The following is a 23,765-nucleotide window of genomic DNA, read 5'->3' on the forward strand; positions in this document are numbered from 1 at the left end:
TTATAAAGTTTGAAGTGTCAGATCTCGACATATTAATCCGATGACATATCGTTGTTTTATTGAATATCAGCCAGATAAGAACGATATTTCCGGAATAACTCGATATTGTTGTGATTGTGCGAATGGTAGACGCACTGTTGGATGTTGCTCTCACATTGCTGCTATCACATATATTATTTATCTTACGCTCGATATTTGGCGAAAATTGTAAGACCTGCTGAGATCCTGAGACGCCTGTTCATCGATGAAAAAATTAGTGTCCTAGTGAATGAGGACAGTGATGAAGACTAATATAGTTACATCTTTTATTAAAATATTTATTTTTGTTGCATAAGATTTAGAATAATTGTTATGACCAAATACCTCAATTAAGAGTCCTCTGGTAATTAGTGGTTTTTTTATTGGCTCGTAAGGAAAAACCTTTCCAGCATAAAAACCCTGGATGATATTTGATTATAACAATAAGAGTCCACCACGTGGTGTTGCCACGCGGGAAAATACCGTCGATGTGAAATGTATATAATGGAAAGATCTCACCTCTCGCTCGCTTCGCTTACGTTCCTTAACTAATTTAACTTAACTCCTTTGATTTAGATATATATTTACAGGCGTCCAGTGATGGAATGAAAGAAGGTCCTTTTGTACTGGCCCAGCAGGGCGTATGCGCTAGGGGTGCGAGAAGTGGGGATGCGAGAGGTGGGGGTAACTATAAGAACGCTTCAAGAGTCGCTAGTATCGACGCTCGCAACGAGTATCGATCTATAATTTAAATCGATAGAATCGGACGCGCGCGATTTAACTACATCTAATTACCGTACGATCACTTCGGATCGTACAATAATATCTAGCCTTATAAAGAATATATAAGTACTATCTTTAAGTGTATTTTCAATGATCAATAACCCTTCTAATTACGTTAGACGGAATATGTCTTAATTGTTTTATAATAATCTTTATGTTTATTTCTAGCAAAGTGTATTTTGAGTAAAAAAATATTTTTTCACATTTTTTTAACTGAAAAAAAAATATAAGTTAGTTAAAACTTGAGATTTTAGGAAAAAAATGAGTTTTTAATTTTGTTCATATTGTTTCACCACTTCAAAAAATTCCATAAAATTCCTGAGTGTAGAGAAGTAGAAAAGACATTTTTTGAAAAATTTCAGTGCGTGAATTTAATTTTCTTTCGTCTGCCAAAAATCAGCTTTTCGTTAAAATATTATGATCATATTTTTTTTCATGTCTTAGACTTCTAAGAACTAAAAACAAAATCATCATTGATTAGTTTTGAATTTTACTATAAAAAAAAATAAAATCGAAAAAACAGGTTTTTTTGAAAATCTCGAGAACCGTTTGAGTTAAAGAGCTAAAATTAGAGGTGAATTATTTTTATTCGACACTAAATCGATCCCCCAAGTGCGAGTCAAAAAAGCCACGGGGGCAGATTTCCCATACTTATCCGGCTATACCCTTTCCAAAAAGTAATGCAGAAATATCATTTGTGCAAATCATATACGTTAAAAGTGAAACCTTTAAAAAACTAAGCTTCAAGATAATGAGAAGAATATAAGGTATCAGAAGTAGGCTAATTTAAGTTTTATTTATTATAATATTGTTACATTATAAACTAAAGGATTTTGTTATAAAATATACCATTTGTTAAAGAGTATTGTAACTACTATAAGAGAGCCAAACATCCTATAATTTTTATGTCTATCTACGGTTATCGCATTAAGCATTCTATCTTAATTGCTAGAATTGGGAAAGTGGTAGTTTTTTTTAGCTATTACCACCCCAAGACCATACCGGTGCCCTTTGGTATATGTGGTAACACTATTATTATAAATAAACCCTAAATTTGCTTACTTCTGATACTATGCATTCGTCCCATTATCTCGAAGCTTAGTTTATTGAAGGTCTCACCTCTTTTGTGTGTGATCTGCACACATTTGTTTTTTGACTAATATGTGATTAGATACCATGATAGGTTGGTCTCAGCTACCACGACAAAGCTCGTTCTTAGACTGCAGATAGAGGAAGGGCCTCTTTGTTTCAGATAGGAACGGAGGTTATCTGCAAATAAATTTAATAAACAGTCCAGCACACCCGATTAGAATTTGTCCTCTTGTACGGGGGTTTTGCGTAAGATTGATTAAGTTACACCGTAAAACGAATTTATCAAGTGTAAAAAGGACTGTAATTGTAAGATAAAGTTTTTCAAAGGTAAACTATTCCCCCATTCGGATTACCGAGTGAGGACTTCCTTAGGGAACTCATGTAGGGAAAATTGGAAAAACGTGAGGGATTACAAAGAGGGTATGTTGAACGTATGAAGCCTGTTTAGACCCGAAGCGTTTCGGGCGATGGTCGGAGAAGTTAAAAATCGTCGCATTGAAAAAAACTAAACGGACTAGAGAAGGTTCAGTCAACGCGGAGGCATATACGCTTTATTATGGTGGGTCAAAGATCCATAGTTTCTGCGTCGAGTTTAGATTAGGAAGAAAATATTATTCGGGGTAAAAGACATAAGGTTCATAAATAAAAGATTAGGATTGCTCGTATTGCAAAGTTAATTGTAAATGATCGAAATAATAAATGTGCACGCGCCGACAGAAGATAAAGAGGACGAAATTAAAGACGGGTTCTACGAAGAACTTGAGGGCCTCGTGTATAAATTACCGAATGAATACATGAGACTGGTCGTTGAGGAATTTGACGCGGAAATTAGTAAAAAAGATATTTTTAAACCAAAGATCGGGTTCGAAAGTCTACACAAGATAAGCAACGATAACGAAGTAAAGGAAATTAACATGACGATCAGAAAAAATCTTATCGTCAAGAGCATATATTTTAATCACAAAAATATTCATAAACAAGCCTAGAAATTCCTGGATAGAAATATGAGTAATCAAATAGATCAAGTTTTGGCGTATAAACGGCAACACATAAACATACTCGATGCGATGTTAGGTTTTACAGTCCTCAGGACTGTTTGCTCACTCGCTACTTACAGTTTACTATTGTAACTAATGAATAACTTAGAAAAAATAAACTTAGAAACCGCTAGTGCAGCGCGCCTTACGGCACCTTTGTACTGTTTAGTTCATATCTTGTAAACAAATGGAGATACCATTATAATTTTTTTGCATAATATTTCTATATTACAAGCTATTGTTTAAGGTAAAAATAAAAAAAATAAAAATATGCGAAGATGAATAAATTTACATTTTTAATGTTAACTTCCGGTATACTAGACGAAAGAAAGTTCAATTTCAAATTTTTATTTACTTCCAAGAAAATTAATTTATATTCTCTAATAGACACGATTTATTTCTTATTTAATCCATTAGATTGACTCTTTTAATAGTATTCGAAATATCTATTTCTCATATTTTGTCAATTCTTTGAAGCCACATAAATTGGTAACTAAGGTAAAAAGGAAAAATAATGATGTACAATTATTGAGGTCCAATAGAAGTACAATGAAGCTAATTATGAACAAAATCCACAACCTCACATTTTTTTTATTGTTCGCTTCACGTGAAATGTCCCATACACGAAATTATTTGTTATGTAAAAACCAAATAAATATAAAGAAACTCTTCATGCCTTAAAAAAATAATTATTTGTCAAATAAAGACAAAGTTCCAGCGCGTATTAGGAAGTTGTCCTTGATAGCAAAGTTTGATAACATTTATTTTAGTATCAATTCAAGACAAGTATACTTTATTAATCCAATATCAAGATTGAAAAAGTAAGTTACGTTCGAAGCGATCGTTGACGCTGGAATATATAATGTCAAACTAAAAGACACAAAAACGAATGTTTACGGAGAACTAATTTTAAGGGAGACAGAAGAGGTAAATCAAAAAAATAATGGATAAATTAGATGTACCGCATATAATTATTTTCATAATTATTTGATATTTATTTAATTTTATAGCCCACTGGAAATAGTTTTATTAGAAATTGTCGCTCTATATTATTAAATCAGATATCTTTTCGTATAGCTCTAATTGGCTCTAGTTGCACTCTTGACTCATCTTGTATATGAAGTGGAATTACTATTCAAGAAGCGTACGAAGCTTTAAAGGGTAAACTTTGCGATTAGGCGATCGTTACTAAAGGGAACATAATATTGAATCAACAAACATTTTACAACCAATCTGAATTAGGTAAAAGTAAAATATGTTTCTACAAATATACAATTATTCTTTAAAAATGTAGATCTTTTAAATGTTTTTATTGAAAATTTAAGCATAGACAAATGAATGTTTTGTTAAAAGAAAGAAATGATTAAATAAAAGAAAAAAATTCGTAGGCTTATTATTACCAGACGGTATTAATCGCTTTTTCGACATAAGAGCTACGGGATTTACGAGAAGCAAGTCGTTGGCGTCCTTTTTCTTTCAAAGAGCCACAAATGCAAAACGGATATATGCCGAAATTGTTAATTGTACTACAATGTAAGGTTCAGCAATACCAGAGAAATCTTATTTATTTCCGACAAAAAATCTTAGGCTGAAAATATGAAGGAAGCTTTAAAAGATTGCGTTACAAAACCAAGCGATTTAACTTACATCGAAACCGATATTTTTGCGATTAAGTTGATGGATTGCGAAGAACTAAAGGCAATAGATTTAGTTTATGGTGAAAATCAAGTCTATCTAATCCTTTTTCAATAGGATCGCTCAAATCATATATTTAATAATAATGCAAGGAATTCGATCATAAAGGTAAATTATTCGCGAAAAGTTTTATTAGTGCTTAAAAGTACTAATGTATTGTAAATTTGTATGTACTTATTTCTATGAAGGCGGGAGTTATACCTCCGCATCTTAATTACAATGAGCCTCCGAAATTACCAAAATTCCTTCAGGACGGACTCGTAAAAGTCATTACAAAATCGACACCTTGGACGAACGATTATGGATTAGGGTCATAATGGACCAGAAAACTCTTCCACAAATAAACCTACTAAATATATAAATACTATTGTAAGAGAATTAAAGGTAAAATATAGTAGTTATTTTTATAGACAGTTTTACTAATAATATTCTAAAAGTATCATTACTTTTTAGTTTTAGAATAAAGGAGCATTTTCTATAACCGTTCCCACTAGTAATATTACCTATCATAGTCGTTACATTTTTCCAGCATCACTGAAGCTAGTAGATTATTTTGTTAAATTTTCTTTCGTATTGAGAAGATATGCAGCGGGTTCAATAGGTTTTATATTATAATAATTGCTACAGTGTTACAATTCTACTTTTATTATACTTTATAATTGATATAAAATAGTATAATAAACAATATTATATTATGTTGTTTCTCATTATACTTTTGCGCCTATCGACTGATCTATATTTACTAACTACCCCGGATACGCTTCGTATCCCTTTATTGTTTTAACCTATTAACCGTATTGCTATTATATCTTTGGGCGCATACATTTAAATCTTAAATTAGGAATAGAAGAAATTGAGGATTATTTTCTCTAACCCTTTTTTAAACATATTTAAAAAAAGTTATCTTTTACCAAAAAAAATACAGTTATCGTTAGATATGAACGTCTATTTAGAAAAACGGATGGCTTTTAATGAGAGATTGTCAATAAATGTCTTTAATATTTTTTATAAAAACATATAAAAATAAAATTTAATAGACACGCTGTGATGTTTATGAATCTAATATAGATTATTAAAAAAGCAGAAAAAAATAAAAGTAATTTACTTGCTTTTGAATTGAGTTTGTCAGCTACTTCTAATGTATTCTAAAGTGTTGTTAGATTCTTTTTCTCTGATGTATCTTGTAATCATTTTTTTGTTATAAAATATTGCGGACAATACAATTGTTATATTCTATGTATTTCATATTTATTAATATTAACATTTGTGAAATAAAGAATTTACAAATAATTTTTCAATAAAATAGAAACTTTTTTAAACAGAAAAGATATGACACATTTCGTAAAAAAAAAAACATGTGTGCAGATCACACGTAGTAGAAGTGCACCCTTAAAAAAACTAAGTTTTGAGAGAATGAGACGAATGCCGAATATCAGGTGTAGGATAATTGTAGGGTTTATTTCTTATAATATCATTATGGTAATATTATTATTATAATATTGTTACCACATCCAAAAATTCTTTTACGTTTTATTAAGATATAATATATAACAAATTAAATAAAGTAAGCAAGTTCTCATGATTTTTTTAAATATTTCAGACAATACAATTATTATATACTCTATTTATTTCATTATTGTTAATTATAATATTTGTGCAATAAACAAATAATTTAATAATTATAATTTTTCATTAAAATAGAAACATTTTTAAATAGAAAAGAAATGACACGTTTGGTAAAATAAAAACAGACCTAGCACCTTCTTTCTTTATTTGGACCGTCGGTTGGTTTGGACCTTATACTTTTGCCGCATACCTACGTGCTTATTTCTATTTATTCTTCTACCCTTCTATCGCTCCTACCTACAAATATTTCGAGTATCGAAATAATATGTGTCCACGCTTTGTAGTATGCAGTAGCACACAAACACACACATATACAAGCAGGAGCGATAACTACGAAGCATAGCATAAAGAGGAGACCGAAAATAGGAAAAACTGTATAGCTATATTGCGTCTCATTCTCTCGCATGCTCTCGCATCCTATGTTTGTCTCTTTTTCTCTCATTATTTAGTATAGCAGCCGTTTTCGTTTATTTACTTTTCATATCACTTTCATTCTAAAGAAGTTTTTACTTCAATAAATAGTGATTTTAATAATTTTGATGAGTCGTGTTTAGACACTCGATCCGATCGGTCGTGTTTGTAAACAACTGCGTAGTAGTAGTGAAAGTGTTTGGGAAGCTTGTGTGTACATACATGTATACATATAATACCTACGGATATACTTATACGTATACTTATATACATATATATATACAAGCGAGTATAAAAGTTTAACCGTCAATATCTTTTAACTGACTGGACTGCCATATGGCTAGTCCAATCAGTTAAAATGGCAGAAATATCAAAACAAAAAGATCTAAAATTAAAAATTACCAAGACCGGTACTAAATTCCGAATAAACAACGTCGATTCAAAAAACAATAACAACAGCGATCTTGAAATGGAAATAGAGCATGAAACGACCGTGGCAAATGTTCCCACAACAAGCAACAGGAAACGTAAAATCGAAGGACCTGTACAATTAAACAGCATATTCAGCATGGACTACGACACAGAGGTGCAATGTAATTGGCTCTCGAAAAAAATACCGATCTCAAACTCATTCAGTCCGTTAACCGTAGAGGCTGAAGAACCTTTAGAATCTGCTAGCAAAAAAAGTACCCCTCCACCAAAACCACCTCCAATATTTATCGAAGCCCAGGTGATAGAACCACTGATTGAATTCCTAAAAGTAACTGTAGGCGATAATTATACGCTCAAACAACTCCAAAACGATCAAATTAGACTGCAAGCTGATACAACAGAAATTTATAGAAAAATTGTAATAGCTCTAAAGAATAAAAATACTAATTTCCACACGTATCAAGTAAAAAAGAATAGAAGCCACAATGTAGTGTTAAGAGGAATTCATCCTACAGTGAAAACTGATAGAATAATTGAAGAACTCAAGGTGCATAACCATAAGGTAAGAAGGATCAATAACATTGTCAAATACGACACTAAACAGCAGTTACCATTGTTCTTTATCGAGCTAGAACCCAATATTAATAACAAAGAGATATACAAAATAGTAAGACTACTAAATACGGTTATTTCCTTCGAACCGCCCAGAAAGAAACGAGACATTCCCCAGTGTTTGCGATGTCAAGCCTATGGTCATACGCGAAACTATTGCTTTAGGATTCCTGCTTGTGTTAAATGTGCTGGTAAACATCTAACCAGCAAATGCCCAGTACAAGGTAAAATTGAAAATGCAAGGTGCTCCAACTGCCAAGGCAACCATCCCGCTAGCTATAAAGGATGCATTGTAAGAAAACAACTGCAACAGAAATTATATCCTCCTCTTAGACAAAAAAACTATCCGACAGAAACTACCTCGCAAAATCTCAGTTCTAACCTTAACAATAACAACACAAACAAACAATATATTACACCTAACAAAAGTTATGCCGAAGCATTATCGCCGCAAGCTAAATCACCCTCTTTAAACCAAAATAACGATCAACACAATGAAATATCAGAAATAAAACAACTAATCATACAATCAGCTAAAAATACGGAACTTATACCAAATATGCTTGTTGAGCAAACTACGCAATTACAGCAACAATCACAACAAATTAACACACTGATACAACTATTAACACGTTGCCGCACACTTTTATTTGACGATCGTGCTTAGAAATACGAAGATCGGACGGTTATAGCCGTCATTTGCGGCAATGGGTTAACAAACATGTTAGCTATGATGAATAATAAAAATGGCTAAAGAGTTAAGGATAGCAATCTGGAACGCCAATGGACTTCACCGAAGAACTCAGGAATTAAAAGTATTTTTACAAATCAACGAAATAGACGTCATTCTCATCTCAGAAACTCACTTAACAGATAAGTACTTTATAAAGATTCCTTACTATACAGTTTACGATACCAAGCATCCCTCTGGCAAAGGCCACGGCGGTTCAGCAGTAATTATCAAGGATAATATTAAGCATCACTTTCATAGTAACTGGTGCCAGGTAAAATTGCAAGCGATCACGGTAACCATTCTAACTAATAACGGTCCTTTCAAACTCTCTGCTGTCTATTGTCCTCCAAACCACAAGTTAAATTATGAAGACTACACCGAGTTTTTTAAATCCCTAGGAAATAAATTTCTAGTTGGTGGGGATTATAACGCTAAACATTGTTTATGGGGCTCAAAAAAATCTCGCCCAGAGGAAAAATCCTTGAACAGATCATACTAAAACTACACCTTAATGTCCTCACTACAGGCGAGCCAACGTATTGGCCAACTGCAATTGACAAAACACCTGATTTAATAGACTTTGCTGTAATCAAAGGACTAAATCAATCACTCTTTAAAATTAAATCAAGCTTAGATCTTAGTTCTGACCATACTCCAATTATTATAAATTACACAGGCAAACCTATAAATTTTACAAGTACACCTACACTTTGCAATAAAACCACAAACTGGAGTCTTTTCAAACAGTATATCAACGAAAACTTAACTTGCGACGTAAAGCTTAAAAATCCCCTTGAAATTGAAACTGCAACTGACAACTTCACTATATTGATTCAAGAAGCTGACTGGTTTGCTACCAAACAAATAGAGACCAATCGCTGCAAAAATTCCTATCTAGAATATATATTATCTAAAATTAAACGGAAACGCACAATAAAGTATATATGGCAAAGACAAAAAACTCCTAGTAATAAGAGGAAATTAAACTCCATCACTAAAGAAGTCAAAAGACTAATTTATGAGTACAATAACAAAGAATTCCATTCTTACATCAAAGCACTATCGCCGAATGACGACACCAACTATTCCTTGTGAAAAGCCACTAAAAGACTGAAAAGACCAATTTTAACCTTACCACCTATAAAGAAAGCAGATAACTCATGGGCCAAAAGTTCACAGGAAAAAGCAACAACTTTTGCCGAACAGCTACACAAAACATTCCAGGTCAATAACTCAGATCGTAATTCATTAGATAATATTACAACTCTCCCTCTTGAAGCAAGCACGGAAGGATTTCAAAACATCAGACCCACTTCAGCAAAAGAAGTTAATAACATCATTAGAGGCATTAAGATAAAGAAAACGCCAGGATTTGACCTTATTAACGGGCGAGTTATAAAAGAACTCCCTCCGAAAGCAATTAAGATGTTAACAATTATTTTTAACGCGATACTTAGAAACAAATATTTCCCGATTAGCTGAAAATTAGCACAAATAATTATGCTACAAAAGCCCAATAAAGACCTACACTTGGTTACGTCCTACAGACCAATTTCATTACTTCCATTATTGTCCAAAATATTAGAGAAAATAATTTTAAATAGACTTCAGACTATCATCTCGGAAAAAAATATTATTCCTCCACACCAATTTGGTTTTCAAAAAAAACATGCCACAATTGAACAAGTTCACAGACTTACAAATAAAATTACAGAAGCCCTCGAACTTAAACAATACTGTGCGGCATTATTCCTAGATGTAGAGAAAGCTTTCGACAAGGTGTGGCATGAAGGCTTATTATATAAGATTAAACTCAATTTTCCAATCAGCTACTATCATTTAATCAAGTCATATTTAGAAAACAGAACTTTTATAGTAAAAATTCAAGACAGTACCTCTGATATCTACATAATGGAAGCAGGCGTCTCTCAGGGCAGTATACTAGGGCCTACCCTATACACGCTTTACACAGCAGATATCCCCACCACAATAAACACTACACTATTCACATTTGCAGACGATACAGCTATACTAACAACACATGAAGATCCCGCTATAGCATCTCAAATATTACAAAACCATATTCAGCTGCTTGAAGAGTGGTTAAAAAAATGGAAAAAAACAATAAATACGGATAAATGCGTCCATATAACCTTCACGTTAAGGAAAAAAGCATCACCTTATATCACACTGAATCATATCGTAATCCGACAAATGAAAGCTGTCAAATACCTGGGTTTGCACATGGACTCCAAACTTACCTGGAAACAACATATAAATAAAAAAATCCAGCAAATTAAGCTTAAAAGAACAGTATTGGCTTACCAGCAGGCAATCTAAACTATCACCTGAAAACAAATTACTGCTATACAAGGCAATAATCAAACCCATTTGGACTTATGGTATACAACTCTGGGGTATGGCAGCAAAGAGTCATATTCAAAAACTAGAATCACTACAAGCTATAATCCTTAGAACAATAGTTGATGCCCCGTGGTACATACGCAACGACGAGTTACGTAAAGATCTAAATATATTATCGGTTTCTGATGAAATAGCCCGATTATGCGAAAATTACAAGAATAGACTTGATCAACATCCCAACGCTACTGCAAGTAAATTGTACTTATTCGATCAACCCAGACTTCATAGAAAACATTCAATAGACCTACTAGGTAACATATAATTAGTGTGTAATCCATTAAATCAATTGTACTAACAGATATACTCGATACTTCTCTGCGGGTTAAGTATCCACGTGCTATATTTACATTGTAATAAACTAATTTACCGAATGTCCAAGCTGGACAAATTGTAAAGAAAAGTGGTCGTAATAAAAAAAAAAATAATTTTGATATTAGGAAAATATGTTCTGGTCCAGGTGAATAAGATTGGGGATATGTAACGGTTAGAAAAATTCCCATATGTTCTGGTGGCTTTATTATACAACAGTAAACGTACAATCGTATTATGAAAAACCCTTAGTAATTTGGTTACAAGTTGGTCCTAGTGCATCGTCCACTTCTTATGGAAACTTCGAAGAACTTGGTCCTCTCGATACAAATTTAAGACCAAGGAATTATACGTTGGTAAGAGTTTGTTTTCTTCTCATTTTGGACATTTCAAAATAAAAATAAGTATTACAGAAATGCATAAAAAAATTATAAATATTTATTTTAAAACAGGTTAAAGATTACAATGTTTTGTTCATTGATAACCCAGTTGGTGCAGGATTTAGCATTGTTGAAAACTTATCAGCATATGCTCTAACAAACGAACAAATTGCTATTGATCTTGTCGAATGCATGAAAGGATTTTTAAAGAAATTACAAAAATGTTCTATATAACTATATAATTATCTATTCTATATAATTCATAGAACCCTAAAATCCGTTAATGAGAAAATATTAAAGATAATCTTTTTTTAAATAAAAACTATATCTGCAATATTGTAAATATAAGTAATTAAAATATAACAATAATGCTATAATTATTATATAATCAAATTTTTTTATAATAATTATTATATATAAATCTACTCATTGTGGTCTACTCACTGTGGATTACTAGCTTCCGGCATGACGGCATGATTACTATAATCAAGCCACATTTAAGCACAGTTAGTAACATACTAACTATAAGTAGATAAGTGATCCGTCCGAAGAAACAAAAGATAAAAACAATATGTTTATTGAATCAGAGAGGCGAAAAATACACGTCTCCTCCAGTAGTAATAAATAAGTGTGAGAAGGTGGTAATAGAAAAGTGACTAGAGCCCATAAAAAGACAAATATTAGTTTATATATTTATATTTTATAGTATGTATAAATAAAATATAATAATCTTATATTCGAATAATATATTATATATTATACAATATATAAAATATATTATATAATATAATATTTTTTTCCTTTCATTATCTTCTCTTTTATTTATTTTAAGAGATTCATTCCTTTGAAAATTATTCAACAAAAAATATTACTATTTATCTGCATTACAATACACTAATATTTTTATGAAAGCAAAAGTATAATAACAAATAAATATATACAATGATCACAACAATATAATTACAGCAATAATACTTACCAATGAAGGCACATCACACACACAAATATTAGTAGAATATAATCTAATATAATGTATAAGATAAAATAATAGATATAATATATTAATTTTATAGGAACAGCAATCAGGTACTGTAAAAAGTAACCTAAAAGGAATTGGTCTTGGTGATGCATGAATATCTTCAATCGATTCTGTTCTTACTTGGGCACCTTTTTTACTTAGCACGGTAATGCTATAGAGTAAATTGTCCTATAAACGATCAATCACTATATCTACCAAACTAAGATATAATTCATATTACACCTGTTTAGGGTATGATTGATTCTAATGGTTATAGAAAATTAGAAATATTAGCCAACGCAACCAGAGATGCCGTTAATAGTGGTCGATGGTCAATAGCTACTTCTTTACGGGAATATACAAAAAATGTCATTCAACAACTTACAGATAATATAGAATTCTATAATATTCTAACGAAACTGTCCCCTTTCTATGGACCTTCTCAAACTTTCGAGAAACTATCATCAATTTATACTGAAGAAGGTGATCTTATTTCTTCAGTATTATGAATATAATGACTTTAAAAAGAATAGACCATAATGTTAGTAAACTTTTATTAAATATAACTCAGTTAACTTGCTACGATAAAAAAAAGTACAATTAAATAATAATAATATTAATAGCTAGTTCAGATAGTACCTAATTGAACTTAATTTTCCAAATAACAGGGATATCAAAAATCGAAAGGCAATAATTTGAAAAGCATAAAAGATATATATATATATATATATATATGTTAATAGTATTGTTAATAGTATTAAATTCCTTATAAAGATACATAACCGACGATAATAAAAAATAATAATAATAATAATAATAATAATAATAATAATAATAATAATAATAATAAACCCCGTATTGGTTCCGGGGTTGAATAGACCCAAGGTATTTTCTGCCTGTCGTAAAAGGCGATTAAAAGAAAAACCCAAAAAATGGAGACATGAAGTAAAAGACGCCTCGGAAAAAAGCCGCTTCCTGGGGAACGCCAGGGCATGCCTGAAGCTGATGCTGGGCACAGCAGCATACAGACCATCGGTGACAATAGTCCGAACAGGCGGGACATTGTCGGGCAATCCGAAAATGAGACAGCCAAAACCAGAAATGAAAGCAGAAACACAAACAGAACACAAGAACAACACAACTCAACACAAAACACCACAAACCCGGCAATAAATGCTTTGCAGAGATAAACAGAACCGTCATGCGTTGTTACTAAACCGCCACAAAAATAGTGACCTACACTGATTCAATCTTACAATATATTTAATAGCTTTCGAAATTTTACAAATTTTTCTTTACATAGAGCTTTTGTAAATATATCTGCGACATTATCATCCGTATCTATTTTCACAATTTCAATTTCTTTATTTTTTACACTTTCATGTACATAATGATAATGTATTTCAATATGTTTCGAATTTTTCGTAAAGTTACCCTAATTTGCAATGTTTATTGCATCAGAATTATTTTCATATATTTTTATTGAATCCTTAATTTCTAAGTAAAACATTTTTAACAATTCTTTTATATATTTCAACTCGCTTACAATCTCTGATAACGCTACATACTCTGCGTACGTTGAAGCTTTTGTTACACATTTTTGCTTCCTTGATCTCCAATCGATTACATTACCAAATAATCTAATTACGTATCCTGACGTAGATTTTCTATCAATATTATCCCCGGCCCAATCTGCATCTACAAAAACCAATCTATAATTTCACATTTTACATTTTTCTCATAATTCAAACTCAAATTTTTCGGTAAATACAAATATTTCAAGATTCACAAAGCGTATTTCCAATGTGTCTTATTATAACAATTTTGGAATCTACTTAGATAATTCACACTTTGACTTATATCAGGCCGTGTGCTTGAACTTATATATAATAAAGCACCTATCAAATTCCTATATGTAAAATTTGGTTCACTATCATCAGCCTTTTCAATTTTCAAGTTTGTTTCCATAGGAGTGTTATACAGTTTACTGTTCTCTATGTTATACTTATTTGCTAACGATTCGATATACTTTGTTTGGTTTAGTTTCATTTTTCGGTTACTATAATCATAATCTACGTTGATTCCAAGATATTCTTTTATTTCTCCTAAATTTTTCATTTTAAATCTTTTTCACTAATAAATTCTTTATTTCCCGAATTTTTATTTTATCTTTACCGCAGATTAGTGAATCATCGACATAGATTAGTAAATAAACTTCTCCTTCATCAAGCGAGTATAAACATAAATCAACATTATTTCTTTTAAATCCTAGACTTGTAATATATTCATCAAAACATTCATACTAGTCTCCAGGACTTTCTCTCAGACCGTATAGCGCTTTATACAATTTGTACACTTTATTGGACCCATCTTCATAACCCTTAGGTTGACTGATATATACCTCCGTATTTACTTTGCCATTCAAAAAGGCAGTCTCTACATCCATTTGTTCAATAATCAAGCCATTTTGGCAACAATATAAAAATAATACTTTTAATGTTTGATTCTTTGCTATCGGAGAGTATATATCATCAAGTACATCAGTTTGTTGAAAACCTCTTACAACTAAACGAGCTTTATATCTATTATCATTCTTTCTTGTATAGACCCATTTAACATCGAGTACTTTTTTATCTTTTACTCTATCTACCAACTTCCAAGTTTTATTTCTATTTATACATTTTATTTCTTGATCCATAGACTTTTTCCAATATTCGTGATCTACACTTTCTATCGCCTCCTCAAATGTACAAGGCGTATCTATTTTACTATAATTTACATATATGTTATAACTTTCTGGTTCCGGATACCTTACAGTAGGTTTTCTCTCTCGCACGGACCTTCGCGGACTATTTTGAACTACATGTTCTTTATCTTTTACTGGTCCATCAGATTCATCGGCGCTTTCAAAAACATTAACGTCGTCTTCGTAACATACAGAGTTATATCTTCCTCTACCTGACTCAAGTGTAGAAGTAGACGGAAGTGTACAACTATACTCGTTTTCATTTACATCAAGACCTATACATTTTACATCTTTTTCTATTACATCAACATGTCTAGCAATAACTATCTTATTATTTATCAGTACTCTGTATCCTACTTGACTATAGCCTAACAAAATTCCCATATCAGATTTTTTATCCCATTTAGACAAGCGTTTTTGTTCCGGCACTCTGACAAAGACTTTACTTCCATACAAATGTCAATGTTTAACGTCCGGTCTTTTGTTGAAAAATATTTTATAAGGCGTTTTATTTTCGATCGTATTAGCTAGAGTTCGATTTTTCAAATAAGTCGCAGCGGTAACAATCTCTGGCCAAAATTTCTTATGAACTTGAGCTTCTGTTAGTAAACATCTCGACATATCCAATATCATTTGGTTAAATCTTTCTGCCGAGCCGTTTAACTCGTGTACATACAGTGGGCACTTATTTAGAATTATACCTTTTTCTTTTATAAATTTATATATACGATTATTAATATATTCTTTACCATTATCGCATCTTAATATTTTTACTCTTTTTCCTGTTAAATTTTCACATTCATTTATGAATTTAACTAAGCAATCATGAACTTCATCTTTCGTTTTAATACAATAAACTTTAGCGATTTTACTATAGTCATTAATAAAAGAAACAAAATATTTTTCTCCTGTGAACCCTGTAGTTTTAAATGGACCGCACAAATCCGTATGAATTATCTCTAATATCTCTTTTGCTTTATTTCTATTATTTTCAAAAGGCAAATTTCTCTTTTTTTTTTCGATACACGTCTTACATTTCATAAATTCTGTTTCAAGTTCACTAGGAATACCCGTTAACAACTTCTGTTTACATAATATATTCAAATATTTGAAGTTCACGTGTCCTAATATTCTATGCCACTTTTCTTTCTGGCTCATACCATTTCTGTTTGCATAATTAGTTGAGTTTTTATCAAGTTTACAAGAATTTTCTAATTCGCTTTTAAATTTAAGTGTATCATTCTCTCTAAATGCGACTGCTGTTAATTCATTATTTTCATTAAATATTTTTGTTACATTTCCATGAGAAACAATTTTATTTTTAATCATTAATTTTCCATAACTAATCAAATTTGCATTCATTTTTTTCGCAAAATATATATAATTAATATCTACTCTATTTCTCTTTCCGGATGCTTGAAAATAACTAATTACATTTCCGATTTTAGTCGCTTTAATCGATCTACCATCTCCGAGGTAGATATTTACCAGCTCTTTTAAAGTAATACATTTTTCAAAATATTCATCATTATTTATTATGTGGTCTGTACACCCGCTGTCGAGCAGCCACTTTATTTCGCATTTACTTATCTTATTTAAATTTACGCCGTGCGCTGTGTGAGCCACCGTCGCTAACCAAGCGTCCATTCTTCCGCTGCTTTGCTGGCTGCCTGTTGCGGAGTTCCACGCCATCTTCCATAATGGCTCCTTCCGCCTCTGCCTCTGCCTCGACTACGTGTCGAATCTTGCGAAGTTTCTTTGTTGCGTCCATCTTGTCCGCCATCTTTGCAATTACGTGAATAATGTCCAATTTTTCCACATTTATGACACGCTCCTTTTTTATTTACAGCAAACACATTTGATTTATTACCTCCTTGGTCACTGTTTTTTATCTCTGCTAACCTAATTTTATTTTTAATATAATCAGCCGTTTGATCTTCACCTTTCAATGTATCTATCAAATCACCTATGTAACTCTAAGATTCCGGCAATGTATTCAGCATATAATTCAACTTTTCTTTCTCACCAATTTTAGCACCCGCGGCTTTCAACTCGTTTATCGATTTTTCAAAATTACTAAAGAATGATGACGAATCACTATAATTGCTCAATTTCAATTTTTCCAACTTGTTTCTGCACACTATCTGTAAAGCCGTTGATTCCCTCAATTACATGCTATCTAATTTCTGCATAATTTTATACGCGGTATCCTCTTCGCATACAAATTCCAATTGCTTATTTGAAATAGCACTGTTTATATGATTAATTGCTTTTAAGTCTTTTTCATCCCAGTCATTTCTATCTGTGCCGACCTTTTCTCTTTCAACCACTTCATGACACTTTTTGAATTTCAAGTACATCATTATTCGTTTTTTCCACATACCGTAGTCTTCTCCATCAAATACTGGAATTGTTATTTCACATTTACCTGCCATTTTGTCTTCGTAATTCTTGAACGTTCCTTCGTGTTCAGAATTTTCACTCACAGGCTTGGTTTCTTTCTTGACTACCGGCTTATCAGCTTCTTCCATAAAACCACGTGTTTTAAAGTCGGGAATTTTAATCTATTAACCTTACTGTTTTATCACAATTTTTCCACAAAACTTCTCTAGTTTTCGATTACCTTTTTTCCCGATAACTCTGAGATATTTCAACTCACTACGTGGCTCCTTTTCCATGAGCGGCATTAAGAATTCCTTCTACGTTCCTCGAATGGTAACGAAGACAAAAAACTTTTAGCAACCATGCTCTGCTACCATGTTAAGGAAAAAGGATGAAAAATGGTTAAATAATAGATAATATTATATATACCAGTGGTTTATTAAGACACTTAGAATATCTGTATTATGTAGCGTGTGTGAAATAGGCGATAACGGAACTCTTACTACCCCACCAAATCGCCGCGCGTCTTTCTCTCGTACGACACTCTCACATACAGATTAGGTGGGGAGCCGTACACGTGTGTGTGGAATATCCACGCTCCCAGATATCGCGTACAATATACCATGTATATTCTCAACAATATCAAATCAGAAATATAGACAAACGCATTACACAATAAACCACTTAATGTATGTAGATGACAAAACTATACGTAGCAACTGAAACACAATTAAATACGCTTCTAAGAATCACAGAAAATTTCACATCTGACATAAAAATGCAATTCGGAATAGACAAATGTAAGACAACACATATTGAAAGAGGATAATGGATCACAGACGATACACAAAGAACATTACAGAACGAAACACTACAAAACTTAGAAAAACACGAAACATACAAATACCTCGGCTTTGAACAAAATATTAAGATAAACCATACAGAAATTAAAAAATACTTATGTTGCGTACAGGTGCCTTGATCAGTACAATGTTCTTTATTTATCGTAAAATGAAACGGTTTTAAGGGATGGTGGAGTAATGTGAATAGAGTTGTTCCGTGTAGGACTGTGAATCGAATTGTTCCTTTATAATACGCTGCTGCGTTGTTGTATGTAAAATATCGCCCCGATGCTGAGCTGCCTGATGATTGCGTGATGAAATGTGGTTAGGCTGCCTTGTCGGGTGCCGATGAGTTTTCCTTGTTCTTGATGCGTTGGTTATATGTGAATCGAGTGTTGCTGACTGAATGGCTTGGATCGACGATTTTCCGTGGCCTTTTATAGGGAACGGGCAGTCCTGTGCACCCCCTTCCCCAAATTGATTGGCCAATGACCGTCGGGTCACTCTCCATGGTCCGTCGAGCTAGTATAGGGTTGTCGAGGAAAATCAAGCTGCTCGGGAAAGCTTTGTATTAAAGAAGCGGCGTTGTGTCCACTTGTGCTAGCACATACGCCGAAAGAAACGGCGCCGGTAGGTCCCGCTTCTGTGCCCTGTTCCAAACTTCGATCGCGTCAGGCAACAACTCACACAGTCCACATCACATATTGCGCAATACGCAACATACCGCCCCCCTTGAACGGATACTGTTCAAAAGTACTTAATTAAGAGTTTCGGCGTCATTAAGTAATGGTGCTACTTGTTTGACACTTCGCTTTAATTTTCCATTAAACATTTTTAGCGTTACCACACGTGTTATGCCGTCAGGACCAGTATGTAGCTCCGTCACTCGACCCAATGGCCACCTAAGAGGAGGAGTATTGTCTTCCCTCAGAATAGCTAGTGTGCCAATCCTTATGTTATCCATCGCGTCCTTGTGCCATTTTTTACGCACCGTTTGCTTATTCAAATACTCCCTGCTCCATCGTGTCCAAAAGTGCTGTCGCATTTGTTGTATATGTTGACATTGCGACAACCGGCCGCATGGTATATCCCTGAAATCGTGCTCTGGCAAACTTATCAACGAGTCACCTATCAAGAAGTGTCCAGGAGTGAGAGCGCGTAGGTCATTTGGATTATTGGATAAAGGGGTGAGAGGGCGAGAATTGAGGATGGCCTCTATCTCTAGATCATACGTTAGCAATGTTTCGTAGGTGAGTACTGTCTCTCTAATCACTCGAGTTAAATGATGCGCTACAAACGTTTTTAGTAAATGTGGCGGTGTATTGAGCCAATGCAAACCTATTGCTGAATCCGACCAAAACACTGAACGACGAAATTTGATTCTTCGCAGCGCGTTCCTAGTGACTCTGTACAGGCGCGCCAGTAAGACCGCGCCACACAATTCTAAACGCGGAAGCGATTGTGTCTTGAGAGGTGCAACCTTTGATTTTGCGCACACCAATTCAACCGTTGGTTTTTTGCCTATTGTTTGATGTATATGCATGCCCGCCTTATTTGTCACCGCTATGAGCTCGTCGCGAATTTGTTTAGTCTCGTCTATCGTATGGGCTCCCATTAATTGATCATCGACATAGAAATCTTCCTTTACGATAATGGATGCCCTTGGGTGTTGTCTTGATTCGTCGTTAGCAAGTTGATGTAGCGTGTGAGTCACTAAACAAGACGCGGTTGCCGTGCCATATGTTACTGTTTTAAGTCGGTACGTTCCGACCGGTTCATTTAATCCTCGACGCCAAAGAATATTCTGATAAATACGATCACGCGTATCCATTGTTACTTGTCGATACATCTTGGCTATGTCTGCAGTAAGCGCGAATGCATGTGACCGAAATCTCAAGAGAATGGTGAATAAGTCCTCCTGAATCATTGGGCCGACCATTAAGATATCATTTAATGATAGACCGCTACTCGATTTCGCGGATGCATCGAAAACCACCCGCAGCTTGGTTGTAATACTCGATTGTTTAGCTACGGCATGATGTGGCAAATAATAGCCTTCTGTACGAGAAGACTCTTCGACCCTTTCCATATGCCCCAAATCCTCGTATTCGGATAAAAGTTTCGCATATTCTTCGCGTACCCCCGGTTTACGCGCTAACGACCGCTCGAACACATGAAATCTCTTTAGTGCATTGACGTATGAATCCCCTAATTGATTTGCGTTTTCCCTGAGTGGTAGTCTTACTATATATCTACCCGATGGATCACGGCGCGTATTAGTTTCATAGTGCGATTCGCAATACTCCTCCTCCTGAGATCTGATTTTCCTTTCTGGCGTTTGCTCAACGCGCCAAGAATTTTCTAATTGTTCTTGCAATCCTATAAGTGCGGTATGGCATTTTACGTTTCGTGGCAAATGCATATTTGAGGTCGTTACTGCGATCCAACCTAATCGTGAATTTTGCAAAGATATTGATTCATTGATTTGAATAATCTGTCCGGCGTGCCATAAAGCACAGAAAATGGGCATGCCGAGAATCGCGTCTATTCTCGAAGGTTTATCGAAACCGGTATCAGCCAAGTGGATATTTGCAGGTATTGTTAATTCTTCCGGGGGTATTGGTTGCGATGGTGAAATATTTGTTATACTGGGTAGAAGTAAGAACTTTAGTTCAACTGCGTAGTTTTCTGTCTGCGATTGCATGGTCGTTACTAGGGCTTTGGTGGCATTAGTTTCAATTTTATTTATCCCGGCTATTGGTATGTTCACACTTTGTTGTGCGATTCGTAGCTTGCTGGCAAACTCGAACGTTAAGAAATTAGCCCCGGCGCCTGAATCTAGGAGTACTCGGCACTTGTGTGGAATACCGTCGCGATCTAATAATGAAACCACAGCGGTTAATAATAATGTAGGCAGAGGTGCATGATTGATTTTAACGTATAAGCATTGCACCGCTGAAATTTGTTCGTCTATATGTAATAACGTGTTGTGCTTGTTCCCACATTTTCTACAATAACTAGAACGGCAATCCTCAGCCCTATGACCAGGTCGCAAACAATTTATACATAATCCTGCTTCTTTGACGATCCTATTTCGCTCCTCGGCGTTACCACCTATTAATTGATCGCATGCAAATACTAGATGACTACCCGAACATACGTAGCATTGACTTTGAAATTGTGACGCATAAACCTGTACTGGATTTTGGCGTGCATCGTTCTGTGACGGTCTTTGCAAATTTGTATAACGTGTATTGAGCTGTGCTGCGCTTCGCGGATTGCCGTACCGTGTAAGCGGTCTAGGCGGATTGTTCATGCTATTCCTTCCCATATCTCTTGACTCTTTTGCAGGTTGCGACGTAAGAAGTGCGCGTCCGGCATTAAATAAGAAACTTGAAAGCTCGTCTATGGTCGGTAACTCTAGTTTGGGGCGCTGCTTCTCCCATTCATACCGCGTCTGTTCGTCCATTCGGGAAACGATCATGTATATGGGGAATGCCTCAGCAAAATTCTTTTGTGTGGATAATAACGCTTTATAGTTGGTAACGAGAGTGTTCGCGGCCTGAATTAACGTTTCCGGAGATTGTCTACTCATCTTGGGGCACTCTTGAATTGCCCTTATGTGTCGATTAATTAATAAAATAGGATTGTCGTAATATGACTCTAGTAGTTCCCATGCTATCTGATAATTGCCCTCGGTAATTACTAAATCCCGTATTTTCTCTTCTGCCTCGCCCGACACGCATGACTTTAAATACGCAAATTTTTGTATATCTCGTAATTCCGAATTTTTTCCAACGATTGATTGAAAACCATCAGCAAAACTTGGCCACTCTTCGTAGCGTCCGTCGAAGTGCGGTAAATTCACCGGTGGCAATTGTACAAGTTTATCGCTTCGTGGGGGATTGTGTATACCAATAGATGTGCTCACAGATGGCAATATTACAGGTTCATTAATGGCCGGGTCAGCACTTGGTGTCGCGGCATGATCGAATTTTTTTACTATACTTTCTGCTTTTATTAACGCGTCTTCGATTGACTCGCGAATTTCGTCACCTTCCTTTACGTAGATTTCCCACGTCTCCTCGGAAGCAACTGCTATTAAATCGGTCTGAACATTCTCGAAAGCTATCATGTCCGAATCGATTTGTTTTAATTTTGATTTTAATTTTGCTATATCGTTATCGTTAGGATTCTCTAGGTCAGTTACGAACTTTTTGAAAACTGTAAATTTACTTTTTAAAGGCGCGCGCCTCCGTATAAGCTGCGCCTCGGTACACTCTCTTGTTGATCGCGACATTTTACGATAAAAAGGCACAAAATGGGGAGAGATAAGAGGGGGAATACGACTTCAGGTTGATGACTCGTTAAAAAGTATTGCAAGACTCACGTTTTCGTATTGTTGTCCCGCGATGCTACACTCCAGCCTCCAGGATGCTTGTGTACTGCGTTGATTCTCCTGTGTTGAGTGAGTGTGCGCCTTGAGTTGAGTCTCGCTGCTTCGTTGATGCGTAGTCTAAGTCTTCCCTGCCTCTTTCTCGTCCACTTGAAGAGAACTGCTGTTCCACAGGCGCCGACTGAAATAGATGGATCAGGAATCCGGCTCGAAGGACCAAAAATTATGTTGCGTACAGGTGCCTTGATCAGTACAATGTTCTTTATTTATCGTAAAATGAAACGGTTTTAAGGGATGGTGGAGTAATGTGAATAGAGTTGTTCCGTGTAGGACTGTGAATCGAATTGTTCCTTTATAATACGCTGCTGCGTTGTTGTATGTAAACTATCGCCCCGATGCTGAGCTGCCTGATGATTGCGTGATGAAATGTGGTTAGGCTGCCTTGTCGGGTGCCGATGAGTTTTCCTTGTTCTTGATGCGTTGGTTATATGTGAATCGAGTGTTGCTGACTGAATAGCTTGGATCGACGATTTTCCGTGGCCTTTTATAGGGAACGGGCAATCCTGTGCACCCCCTTCCCCAAATTGATTGGCCAATGACCGTCGGGTCACTCTCCATGGTCCGTCGAGCTAGTATAGGGTTGTCGAGGAAAATCAAGCTGCTCGGGAAAGCTTTGTCTTAAAGAAGCGGCGTTGTGTCCACTTGTGCTAGCGCATACGCCGAAAGAAACGGCGCCGGTAGGTCCCGCTTCTGTGCCCTGTTCCAAACTTCGATCGCGTCAGGCAACAACTCACACAGTCCACATCACATATTGCGCAATACGCAACAA

At 34.6% G+C, this 23,765-nt stretch overlaps 1 protein-coding gene across 1 annotated transcript; it reads right to left on the minus strand.

Annotated features, from left to right (window-relative positions):
• Positions 1 to 19,297: 19,297 nt before the first annotated feature.
• On the minus strand, positions 19,298 to 22,840 carry LOC149032286 (uncharacterized). Its single transcript, XM_089173403.1, has one exon. It carries the CDS (start codon positions 22,838 to 22,840, stop codon positions 19,298 to 19,300), a length of 3,543 nt encoding a protein of 1,180 aa, XP_089029529.1.
• Between the last annotated feature and the right edge of the window lie 925 nt (positions 22,841 to 23,765).

The sequence above is a fragment of the Polistes dominula genome, unplaced genomic scaffold, assembly GCF_049000335.1.
Source record: "Polistes dominula isolate Pdom_NZ unplaced genomic scaffold, Pdom_raw_medaka contig_320, whole genome shotgun sequence".
NCBI lineage: Eukaryota > Metazoa > Arthropoda > Insecta > Hymenoptera > Vespidae > Polistes > Polistes dominula.

Bases quoted from the DNA above. Each gene is read 5' to 3' on its own strand.
- LOC149032286 (XM_089173403.1), bottom strand. From the start codon at position 22,840: ATGTCGCGATCAACAAGAGAGTGTACCGAGGCGCAGCTTATACGGAGG.